Source organism: Fusarium pseudograminearum, chromosome 2 (assembly GCF_000303195.2).
Source record: "Fusarium pseudograminearum CS3096 chromosome 2, whole genome shotgun sequence".
NCBI classification, from domain to species: Eukaryota; Fungi; Ascomycota; class Sordariomycetes; order Hypocreales; family Nectriaceae; genus Fusarium; species Fusarium pseudograminearum.
The window spans coordinates 491,325-502,662 of record NC_031952.1 but is presented as its reverse complement, the minus strand read 5'-3'; the positions used below and the strand labels follow the sequence as shown (position 1 = coordinate 502,662).

At 47.8% G+C, this 11,338-nt stretch overlaps 4 protein-coding genes across 4 annotated transcripts; 3 read left to right on the top strand and 1 right to left on the bottom strand.

Moving 5' to 3' along the window:
- Positions 1-291: 291 nt before the first annotated feature.
- FPSE_05461 (uncharacterized protein) lies at positions 292-2,454 on the top strand (the record flags this gene model as incomplete). The annotated part of the gene is made up of 4 exons (XM_009258579.1): positions 292-806; positions 855-1,421; positions 1,473-1,759; positions 1,811-2,454. 4 exons carry the CDS (start codon positions 292-294, stop codon positions 2,452-2,454), a joined length of 2,013 nt encoding a protein of 670 aa, XP_009256854.1.
- Positions 2,455-3,063: 609 nt separating this feature from the next.
- On the top strand, positions 3,064-3,939 carry FPSE_05460 (uncharacterized protein; the record flags this gene model as incomplete). The annotated part of the gene is made up of 1 exon (XM_009258578.1): positions 3,064-3,939. The coding sequence occupies one exon, from the start codon at positions 3,064-3,066 to the stop codon at positions 3,937-3,939; it is 876 nt and encodes a 291-aa protein (XP_009256853.1).
- Positions 3,940-4,606: 667 nt separating this feature from the next.
- On the bottom strand, positions 4,607-6,548 carry FPSE_05459 (uncharacterized protein; the record flags this gene model as incomplete). The annotated part of the gene is made up of 3 exons (XM_009258577.1): positions 4,607-5,567; positions 5,613-5,994; positions 6,047-6,548. 3 exons carry the CDS (start codon positions 6,546-6,548, stop codon positions 4,607-4,609), a joined length of 1,845 nt encoding a protein of 614 aa, XP_009256852.1.
- Positions 6,549-7,650: 1,102 nt separating this feature from the next.
- On the top strand, positions 7,651-9,575 carry FPSE_05458 (uncharacterized protein; the record flags this gene model as incomplete). Its single annotated transcript, XM_009258576.1, has 3 exons — positions 7,651-7,733; positions 7,786-7,808; positions 7,864-9,575. The coding sequence occupies 3 exons, from the start codon at positions 7,651-7,653 to the stop codon at positions 9,573-9,575; spliced, it is 1,818 nt and encodes a 605-aa protein (XP_009256851.1).
- Positions 9,576-11,338: the final 1,763 nt, after the last annotated feature.

Here is an 11,338-nt window from a genome sequence, read left to right as displayed (position 1 = left end):
TATTAATTCTTCACTCTCCCTTGTTTCTCTTGTCTTGATTGCTCGCTCACCCACGCTCATTTACACCGTTTCAGAACGCGTCTTGTTTCAATCTAATTATCTACACCCTTATTTTTCGTCTCTACAAGCGTCCTTGCATAATAAACCCATTTAATTCAACCCTTGTACGTGCACCCTGCCAAATCTACCCGAAACCGATGGTGTCAAAGGACGTTTTTACCGAAGAAACCATTCAAACTAATCTTGAAGAACGCCTTCTAGAATACCCATCTCCATATTTTGACAATCGCCATGTCTGATCATAGCAGCAACATCACCCAGATTGGCGAAGCTGGTCTTCACCATCTACCCTTTCGCACAAAAGAAGGTCGACACAGTGATGCACCACAGCTTTCTAAATTTCCGATTCTTAATAGACGACATGGCAAGAAATTACCAGAGAGCCTTCACTTTAATCCCGGCACGTTCCGGCTTCGCTCGCCTACAGAGTCATCTTTGAGCAGTATTTCTTCAGCCAATATCCCAGATTCAGCGACGACTCATTCTCTTTCTACTTTGGCTAGTCCTACGAGCACTACGTATGCTGGTTCCATCAATGAACAGTTTGCTGCTACGACGCTTGATGGGGGTTCAAGACCTGCGAGTCGTATTTGTCATAGACATAATCCCTCCAGTGGGACTTGTTCGACGTTTGTGAATGAGGATGAGGATGCTATTATCACGGGATATCCTGAGTTTGATATCAAGATTCGTGGTATTGATGAGTTTCAGAGAAAACCTGCTGTTCAAGAAATTCAACCTGCGAGGTAAGTCTGTTGACTTCCGATGCATGATCATGTCACTGACTGATTCAGTCCTAGCACGGAGTCCTTCATCAAGGAAGAAAAGGTTCTCACACCTACAGAGTCGAGTCATACAGAGGACATTCCGGATTGTGACGACAATGAAGAAGAGTCCGAAGATGTTTCTTCCGAAGATGCCAACCTAGTCCTCAACTACGCTCTCCAAGTCATCTACGGCGTCGATCTCAACGACACTTCAATCGCCCAAGACAAAGTCCAAAGCCTAGTATCAAGCTTTGCCCAAAACATAAACCAACACATCTGGCAATCCGCCTCAGACGGCCAATTCTCCCACACAATGTCCCGATCAAGCTCATCCTCTACGCCCTCCCAAGACGCCTCCAACAATGATCGACGAGGAAAGCGCAAGAAGCAAGGCAAGCGTGAAGACGATGGCGATGAGTTCAGTGATGGTGAAGGATCGGGATATCTACCTATTAAGCGCTCTCGACCAAACCCAAAGGATGATGAGAATTTACGTCTGAGCTGTCCTTTTCGAAAGAGGAATCCTCATCGATTTAACGTGAGAGATTATCATAGCTGCGCGATGACTTATTTTCCCAAATTTGCTGAGCTTAGGTGAGTTGACCAAGACCTTCCCGTTTCAATCTTACTAACATTCTGCAATAGACAACATATCGTCAAGCAGCACAAACGCGATGATCCATCAGCTTACGTCTGCGATCGCTGCAGTCGTGATTTTCCCACACGAAAGGAACTTCGTGATCATCAACGTCTACCAAAAGAGCACATGTGCGATATCGCCGACGCAGATGCCGAGAGCGGAATCGATCCTCAGACGGCGACAAAGTTGCTAAGCAGGAAACGAGCGAGCGGTACTTCTCCTGAAGTCCAGTGGAGGGAGATTTGGAATATTGTATTTCCAGATGATGATGATGGTGATGTCCGACCCTATGGTAAGAATCCTGCTATCAGTGTGACTAGAGGTTGGAAGCTGACAAGACCAGAATACACGCCTGTCATTGAACATTTCGAAGTAGCAGCCAAATACCAAAAAGCTTTTGAACAACTCAAACTATCTCTCGTCGACAAGATCTCCAACCCCGCCACACTCGAAACTCTCTCTACGAAATTCTACCAATGCTTCGTTGAGACGCTAGACCATTGCATCGCCAACGCGCAAAGCATGCCCTACACAAACCGAAGTAACAAAAAGAACGAAATCACCCGATCCCAAGCCCCACAGAGCATCGTCCAACGCAAAAGCCGAGATATCATGCCCAGACCCGATTCTGGCGTTATCCTCGACGATGGCTCTGACGAGAGCGGTAGTTTGGGACATAGAGATAGTATGAGGACTATCCGAAGTGGTGCTGCAGGTCGAGGAAGTCAAGTACCCGAAACAGTCCTCGAGATTATAACGCCGTCTGCTGGGTTTGATGATATGATGCAGCCTTCCATGCTGGCTATGACTGGAGGGACAGATGTACAGGCTTGGAATAATGGCGTGGTGTATCCCCAGATGATGGCGGATCAGATGCTTCCGGCGAATGGGTTGACGACGCAGGCTGATTATATGAACTGGGGACAGATGTATCCTGGTTTTGATACGCTGGGGAATGGATTTACGGGATTTAATGGACAGCAGTGATGATGAAGGATTATATGTTTAATTACCGGGCTGGACCTTGGTTGTATGAATAGCTTTATGGGTCTTTGGCATGAGTCAAGAGTTACATCCTTTAATATTATGAAATGAAGGTAATTCCACATGTATGGTCTCGTCTCCTGGAAGCTTCTGTGACTTGAGGGTTGCACAATCAATCGGGTTGCCGACATGTCAGATTATAGTAATTAATTCCTGGCAAGTTCCGCCACATGTAAGATAGCTTCCTGTTGTTTGGGGACCTTCAGAGCCCAAGCCAGATGATTCGTCTCCAAAGATGTGAGACCCCGGTTCCGTCGGAGACCTTATCACAGCTCCAACGGAACCAAAGGCAGGTCTGACCAATAGATAAGACGCTGTAGTAGCTTTAGCTACTCTTTAAAGTCTAGACTGAGGAAACTAGACATACGGCCAAACCTTAATGTTTCAGACGCCACGCACGTAGAGCTTCCCTTGGGTAAGCCGGTTGAATGGTATGTGTAACCTCACCGTGACGTCTATAAGTAAGCCCTTCCCCGCAGCTTATCACAAATCATTAGCAAGCCTCTCTCTCATCAATCAGTCTTTGATAGCATTTCTCTACAAATCTACACAATGTCAGACCAGAATGACAAAGCCCCCGTCCCCGACATGGCGGAAGACGACGCCTACTTCCCTTCCCCCTTCTCCCTCACACAGTACGTCACCTCAAAGACAGACTTTGACGGCGCCGACTATCCAAACAAGTACACCGGAGGCAAATGGAAGGTCCTCATGATCGGCACCCAGGAGCGCTATCTCAAGATGGCAGACGGAAAGTTCTTTTCCACGGGCAACCACCCAGTTGAGATGCTTCTGCCAATGTACCACCTCGACGCGGCAGGTTTCGACATTGATGTAGCTACTCTATCCGGAGACCCCGTCAAGTTTGAGATGTGGGCTTTTCCCAAGGAGGACGAGGCTGTCACGTCGATTCACGAAAAGTATAAACAAAAGCTTCGCAGTCCTCTTAATCTCTCCGAAGTCTGGGGAAAGGGATTTACTCAGGATACACCCTACATCGCAGTCTTTATTCCAGGAGGTCACGGTGTCCTCAACGGTATACCTTTCAGCAAGACAGTTGGAGACGTTCTCCGCTGGGCTGATGCCAACAACCGCTTCTTCATCACCCTCTGTCACGGTCCGGCTAGTATTCTCGCCGCTGATATTGGAAAGCCTGAGGGATCCAACTTCATCTACGAGGGATACAGCGTTGACGTTTTCCCTGATTCGCTAGATGAGGGCACTAATATCGACATTGGATACATTCCCGGCAAGATGGAGTGGCTGGTAGGTGAGCGGCTGAAGAAGCTCGGGGTTACGCCTATTAATAAGACTATCTCGGGTGAGTGCCACCGTGATCGTCTGTTGTTGACTGGTGATTCGCCGCTGGCTTCAAATAATTTGGGTAAGCTGGCTGCTAAGACGTTGTTGGAGGAGGTAAACAAATAGTTCATCTATCACAAGGGTCAGGGAAAGCTACACAGCTAAGACAGGAGTTGTACCTGGGTACTAAGATAAAAGAATGCAAACAACATTGGTAGCCTACTAAACAGCTTATGATTGTTCCCTATCCTCGCCAACTGGCCAATATTTTATATCAAGCCAACTACATCATAGCGACGAAGAACCATGTCAGGTAGTGCGGGATAAAAAGAGGCGCACTTGGAGGTTTTCGATAACTGAGCCAGGCACCAACCGATGTTAGATCGATTTCGTACCATCATAAGCTTTCCATGGTATTTATGAAAGGATACGCCGCCGATGCATCTGGGCGTCCTGGTAGATCAGAGACTTGTCGATGCCAGCCAGCTTTGGTTATGGGCAGACAGCCTAGACTTTGACTCATTTAACAATTTTTCTGAACAGAAACTAGAGTAATATCTTTTCTGGAAAACATTGCAGTACACGAGGACAACCCAATTTATAAGTAAGGTGTTGTTTAAATTAATTGTGCTACCATGGTTCTCAGACATCCTGGGAGTTGCGTGTAATATTTATAAATACCGATCTTCATAATCTCGCACAGGTAAGCACAGCTCTGATAAATGCATTGAAATGCTATTATTGAAATTATTTCAAAAGTAAATTAAAAAGTCTCAAATCTATCGATAAATTATTAGAACAAATTCATCATCGCAACCATCATGAGCGCCGCAAGACCAGCCACTCCAAAACGCTCCCTCTCTCCAGCAGCATTGGTACTCCCCTCCCCAGTGTTCTTCTTCTCCGCAGGTTGACGCACCTTTGTCAAAGTGATATTAAAAGCAGGACTCTTGACAGCCTCACTAACTCCATCCTCACCCTCAACAAACACAAACAAGTCCAAGGGGAGGTAGTTGTACACCATGCGATCCTGCTGGAACCACGTCTGGCAAGTGCCATCCTTGAAGAACAAATCCTTCTCAAACTTGGCGTCGGTCTCGGAGTCTGCCTTGTCGAAGACGGCGCGCCATGCTGTTTCGCCCTTTTTGGCGAGGTTGCTGGGATACATGCGGGCGTCTACGTAGGGAGTTTTCGTCGAAGCGCCGGACTCGAGGGCGTTGAAGTTGTAGTTTCCGATGTTGTTAAGAACATCGAAGCCGCGCATCTGCCAGCTCTTGATCTTAAAACCGGGACCTGAGTCTTGAGTGAAGGTAATGGTTGAGTTGGTCTCCTTATCCTCGTATGTTCCAGCAAAGCTATCCTTTGCTTCATCACGACCGACCTTTTCGATAGCAGGCAAGAGATTCTGGACGATGGCGCTGAGAATAGTGGCTGTTACGTAGGGGTTTGCGCTAGCTTCGAGACCGCCTGACATGATGGAGATGACAATGTCGTAGTCGGGAATGAGGACGGTCTGAGAGTGGTAGAGACCCAAATCACCGCTCTTGGTGTAAATATCGATGAGACGGCCGTCGGAGGTGATGTTGTCGCTTCGAAGGATTTCCCAAGGTCCGCCGACTTGGTAGCCCCATGATGCAGTGTTGGCTTCGGGCTTCATCCACTTGCGTGTCTCAGCTGCAGAAAGGAATTTGTTGTTAAGGATGCCTTCGGCGAGGAGGAGCATGTCGGATACGGATGAGAACATGCCACCGGCGCTAATCATGTTAGTCAGAACAACAAAATTCGGTAGTAGAACTTACGAGTCAAAGACAGCAAGGGTGGAGTTCCATGTAGGTTCCTTCTCAGGGATAAAGAGATCCTTTGTGGGAGGAGTCTTGTCAACATAGGTACTCTTCATGCCTACAACATCAAGGACGTCTCGCTTGACAATATCCTCGAAAGGCATGTCTTCAACAGCCTCAAGGACAAGGCCGAGAAGGGCATGGCCTACGTTGGAGTAGACGGGGTTGGTGAAGGGGGCGTAGACAGGAGGTCGAAGATTGACCTGCTCAAGAAGGTTTTCCCTGGTGCAAGGGATTGTGCCAGGGAGACCAGAGCAGTCGGGTCCTTTGCCCTTGGCAATTTCAGGTAGACCGAATGGTGCCCAGGGCTTGGAACCAACAATTGCCAGATCTTGTGCCACTATGAAAATATTAATATGATGGGTTTGTGTTCGATGAGGAAATGGACTTACTGTCAACGCCAACACCTGAGAGATGACTGGCAAGCGACCCAACAGTGATATCCTCCCACTTCAGCGACATAATATCATCATCCCCCGCCGTCTTGTTCAGCTCAGGAAGATACTTCAAGACCGAAGCCTGCAAATCAATCTTATCATTCACCCTCGCCGCCAAAGCAGTAATCAGCTTTGACCCACTGGCGATGCGAAAGACAGTATCCTCATTAACCTTGTCCGAGCCCTCACCAGGGTTCGGCGGTGTGAAGTAGTAATCAAACAGAGACTCCTTCTCGTGAATTGACTTGACACTGATAGCTAGACCAGAGTGGTTAAATTGAGATGAGATTTTGGCGTCGAGGCCGGTTTTGAGTGCGGCTGCTGCTTTTTGAACGAGGGGGCTGTCGCCTGGTGCTTGGGGTGGTGGGAAGACGGCGCCGAGAGGGGGGCATGCTTTGGCGTCGATGAGGGTGAAGGCACCTGCAGCTACAGCTGCTATTTTGGAGAGAGAAGGCATGGCCTTTGTGAAATCGATAAAGAAAAGATGGGATTGTGAGTAAAGAGAGAGAATGGTGGTGTGTAGTTTCAGATATCAACTACAGCATGATGGGAACATGACTTATATACACCACAACCCAAGCTGAAGGATCAACGCCAATACCGTCACTAATATACAACAATCCATTTTCGGATAACTAATGTCTAGTTTAGTCCAGGAACATGCATCATAGCGTCTGTCAATCTACTCAGCCTCAATATCTTTAATGCTAAATCCTTTAGATGTTGCTGTACACGTATGTTAGTAAGCTAGAGTTGGCTGTAATATCGGACACTGAAATGCGAGAATGTCAAGACTTAGTCCGAGGGTCAGAGTCCGAGTGAACCAATCAGATGAGTAGGATTCGAAGGATTGAGGATGGATTTAGCAATGTCGCATCGCTAACTTGTGGGGACTTTAGAGTGGAGGAATAAGGCTGAGACGTTGGAGGATCTATTAATCTGGTTGCTTACTGGTAAAACGGTTAATACCCGTTGAAGTTATAGTTGCTGTTATATTCGGTTGTTACTGGTTATGGATTATCTAGGTGTCACTTGGATCAATTAAAGTCGTGTCAAGTCATTATGCTTCTGGAACCTACACCATCTGCGTGTCGCTGAACAGTGGAGATGCTCCCCGTCAGTCAACGGCTGCTCTCCTCCTACATGTTGATAACTCATAGCAGGCATATCATCAGAAGTAGTTACCATAGCTTCTCAACTCTCTTCTAACGCCGATCACCTCTTTGCATCATTATTATTAAATATCCATCCAGGCTGAGCATCCTCATTCCTCTCCAAGCTGCTGCGCCACGATCCTTCCACCACCCCAAGTCCAATCACCTAACCAGCACTGCCAAACCAGCCCCACGGCTGTGTCCCTGCAGTGTCGATCCCTACTGTAGCTACAGCGGGCACTCACCCCCAAATAAAATCACATATCAACCATCTACCCACCTCAACAACAAGCATCCTCTCATTCCTTCCAGCTCGGACTCTTAATCTCGGACTTTTTTTCTTCATCGTCAGCCCTAGTGAAAATTATCAGCAACTAGCTCATTCGTACCTTGCATCTCATCTTCATGTATTCAGTCCCTTCACAGTCACCGCCCGCTTCGGGTCGCAAGGGGAGCAAAAAGGTGCGGACTGGCTGCATCACCTGCAAGTATGACACTTCAATCCCTTGAATTTAAACATATATACTAACAATGACGCAGAATTCGAAAAGTAAAATGCGATGGTACATATTTCTCGTCTTTGACCCCTAGGGTCTACTAGAATTAACATCCTTCCAGAAGCCAAGCCTTACTGTCTACGATGCATCAAAACAGGTCGTCAATGCGACGGCTACCGTCCATCGCCCAACTCCTCACCAGAACCCATGGCTCTCAGCCCATCACAAGGCTTTGACTCTCCCCAAGAAGTCCACGCCTTTGACCATTACCGTCTCCGCACCGCAAAAGTTCTCTCCGGTGCCATCGACGCAAGCTTCTGGGGTGGCGTGGTCCTCAAAATGAGTACCTCGGAACCAGCAGTGCGACACGCCATTCTCGCCATTAGCAGTCTCCACGAAGCAGTTGAAACGCGCAGTAGAACGAATCGCGAAGTCGACACGCGCTTTGCATTTCGCGAGTATGGAAATGCAATTACATCGCTGCGCAATTGGGGTCAGAGAAATGATCCTTCTCTTGTTCCCCTCCTTGTCTGTGTCTTGTTCATCTGCGTTGAGTTTCTCATTGATCGCGATACAGCTGCGCAGATGCACATTTGTCAAGGCCGACAGATTCTCTCCACATTAAACGATGGCCGATCACCATCTATGGAAATGATCAAGCACGTTCTCGTACCCATCTACGCTCGTCTCAGCCTCTCGAGCTTTCTCTTCGGTAGTCGTCCCGCGCCTATTCCGACACATCTCCGAAGCTGGACAGACATGCCCATCATGTTCAGCAGTCTTGAAGAAGCGCGCTACGCTTTGTATCTGATGCTCGATGATACCTTGCAATTCACTTTTGCGGCTCGTCGTATCATCTTCGATCCAAACGCGGACCCCCAAGAAATTGTTCAATTCCAGCATGAGCAACAACGACTTCTGTCTCAGCTAAATCGATGGCACGCTGCTTTTACCGTCATCACATCAATGACACCTCAATCGCCCGCTTTGGAAAATACACTCAATGTCATCCGAATCTACCACCAATCTACCCTAATCTACATCTCCATCGCCTTGGACACAGGCGAGATGCGCTTCGACAACTACACATCCAATTTCGCAACCATCATCTCCCTAGCATCCACCATCCTCAGCTCAACACCCGCCAACTCCAAACTCGAACCTTTTAGTTTCGAAACAGAGATCATTCCTCCCGTTTACTGGACCGCCATCAAATGTCGCCATCCCCTCCTTCGTCGCGCAGCCCTCAAACTTCTAACACGAGAACAAATGCGCAATCGCAGAGAGAACCTCTGGCACGCCCGCGAAGCATCCGTCATCGCAGCGCGCAGTATCGAGATGGAAGAATGCGATTTTGACACCACCCCAATTGACCCAGATCTAATGATGGGTAGTCCAAGGACCATCCCAAGTCCCAGCGCCCTCAGCGACATATCAGCAGAAGCAGAAGTCATCTACGAGATCCTCGTCAACAAAGACATAAAAATAAAGATTGAGACATCCAAACCTCCCAGTCTTCCTGCTCCACCTGTATCTTTCAGCGATCCAACACCCGAGGAATTTTTATCTGGGTCGCCGTTAAGTCTGGCGTCCAGCGGATCGTCTCCCGCTCCTATGACGCCTGCTTCGGTGACGGACGGTGTACCGCAGCTTGATGTCGCTGCGCTAAAAACGAGTGGTCTTGAACCGCCGTTTAATATTCCGGATAGTCGACGTATCAAGAATGCGGTTTTTGGGCCAGCGGAGTCGGAGGGGATTCTTGTCACGTTTTTCAGGGATCCTGATCCGGGAGAGACGCAGTGGAAGGTTACCAGGGAGTTTTTGAAGTACTGAGTTGAAGTAGAATTGGATATGATGCATGATATACGATATACCCAGAAAGTTTAAAGACTTTGCTTGTTAATTTACTTCGTTATTTGCGTCGCGTTGGTGATCTACCTGTGATATTTCCGCTGCCAAGGTTGAATGACTTGAAAATGAGGCTACCCTGCACCAACTAGCAAGATCAACACTCGGTCACTACTTAAGCTACAGTTATATGCTTGTGATATTTTATGGATATTGAAGTTGCTTGCCACGATTATTGGCACTTTTCAAAATCCAAATAAGATGGTTTCAAGCGGCTGTGGGTGTTGTTGCGATTTGTACGTTTCCGCAGGCTGTTAGGCAAATGTTCCACTAGAATCACAAGAGATGAAATTTGTAGATTAGTTTATGCTATTTAGATCCAACGTCTTAGACTAAAGATTTCTATCCTTCAAGACCTACAGGAGGCCAACACTGCTGTTACCCAGTAGCATTTTCACTCGGATGATGGCGAAAAGACACTCCCCTATGGACGGACCAGTTGTTGCCAACATGATGAAAAAAACTCGTCCAATTTTTTGGCATTTGTTTCTATGCTAATAAATATCTATTCCCAATGGCTGGCGCTTTATGCCGTAATTTGGTCGCTGAGTTACGATGCGTCCCATTGTAACCATATTGACCCCTTACCACGGGCGGACTGGAAACAGACTCGCATCAATTCCGACGCCTCGAGTATCCGCATTCCAATTCGAGAGACGACCCAATCACTCAAGAGAAAGATCGATCACGCACAGTCTTTGAGCTGTAGAAGCTCGCAGCTATCTTCCTTCCTCTACCACCGCTCTTACCCCCCTTCATCTGTCCAGCGCGCGGGTTCTTTCCTACCCTCCGTCGACCACAACGTCATCCTGCCTCACCCTGACCAGCGCGCCTTCCTTCCTTTGCAAACAAAAATGGCCCTCATAAATTACGTCGCTGCCCAGTTTTGATTTTCTTTTCTTCTTCTTCTTCCTCCACTCGACCCAGCATGCTGCTTCATGACCACCAACAATGATCCCCTTCCTCACCGTTGCAAGATACGGCGCCATGGTGCTAGTATGCGCCCTTAACTGGTCATCTGTAAGTTATCCAGTTTCTCTTCTCTGCCGTTCTCCTACCAACGTCACTGTTCCGCCACTGCCCTTCTCCTATCAGTACACACACTTGGTTCGCATCCGGGGGGATATTCCAGATGAATAATCTGTGAATATCTTATTTTTTTTTCTCACTGTGTTCATGGCCTAGCTGCGATGACATGGAGAGGAAATTTCTGTTTGGACTGAGTATTGACCTTGGATCCTTCACTGTCTTCTCGATGGCCTTTTCTCAACAAAATAGCATCATACCTCCCATGCTTACGCGGCTTGTCTCTTCCTTGCCTTTCTCCTAAAAGGTACTGGCACAAGGTATGGTGAATCTCTTCCTTTGCTGACCTCCTTCCTGTCTGTTTCTCTTCCTTTCACCAACCACGCAACATTTTCCATGCCTCATCCACGTCGGCCTTCACGTAGGACCAATCAATATAATACCCTATGGCAAAACCGAGCCAACTAGCGAAAAGCAATCCGTATTCCAACCCACTACAATAGCAGTGGAAGAGTTCCTTCCAGGAATGGGTGTGAGAAGCATCACCGCGATGTTGGCATGCCCCCCAATCTTTAGAACCGGGGCGATTAGCGCAGGATAAGAATACCGAAACCAAGACGTACACTGCGCTGTCCGTTAAAAAGCCGCCAAGGCCTTTATCT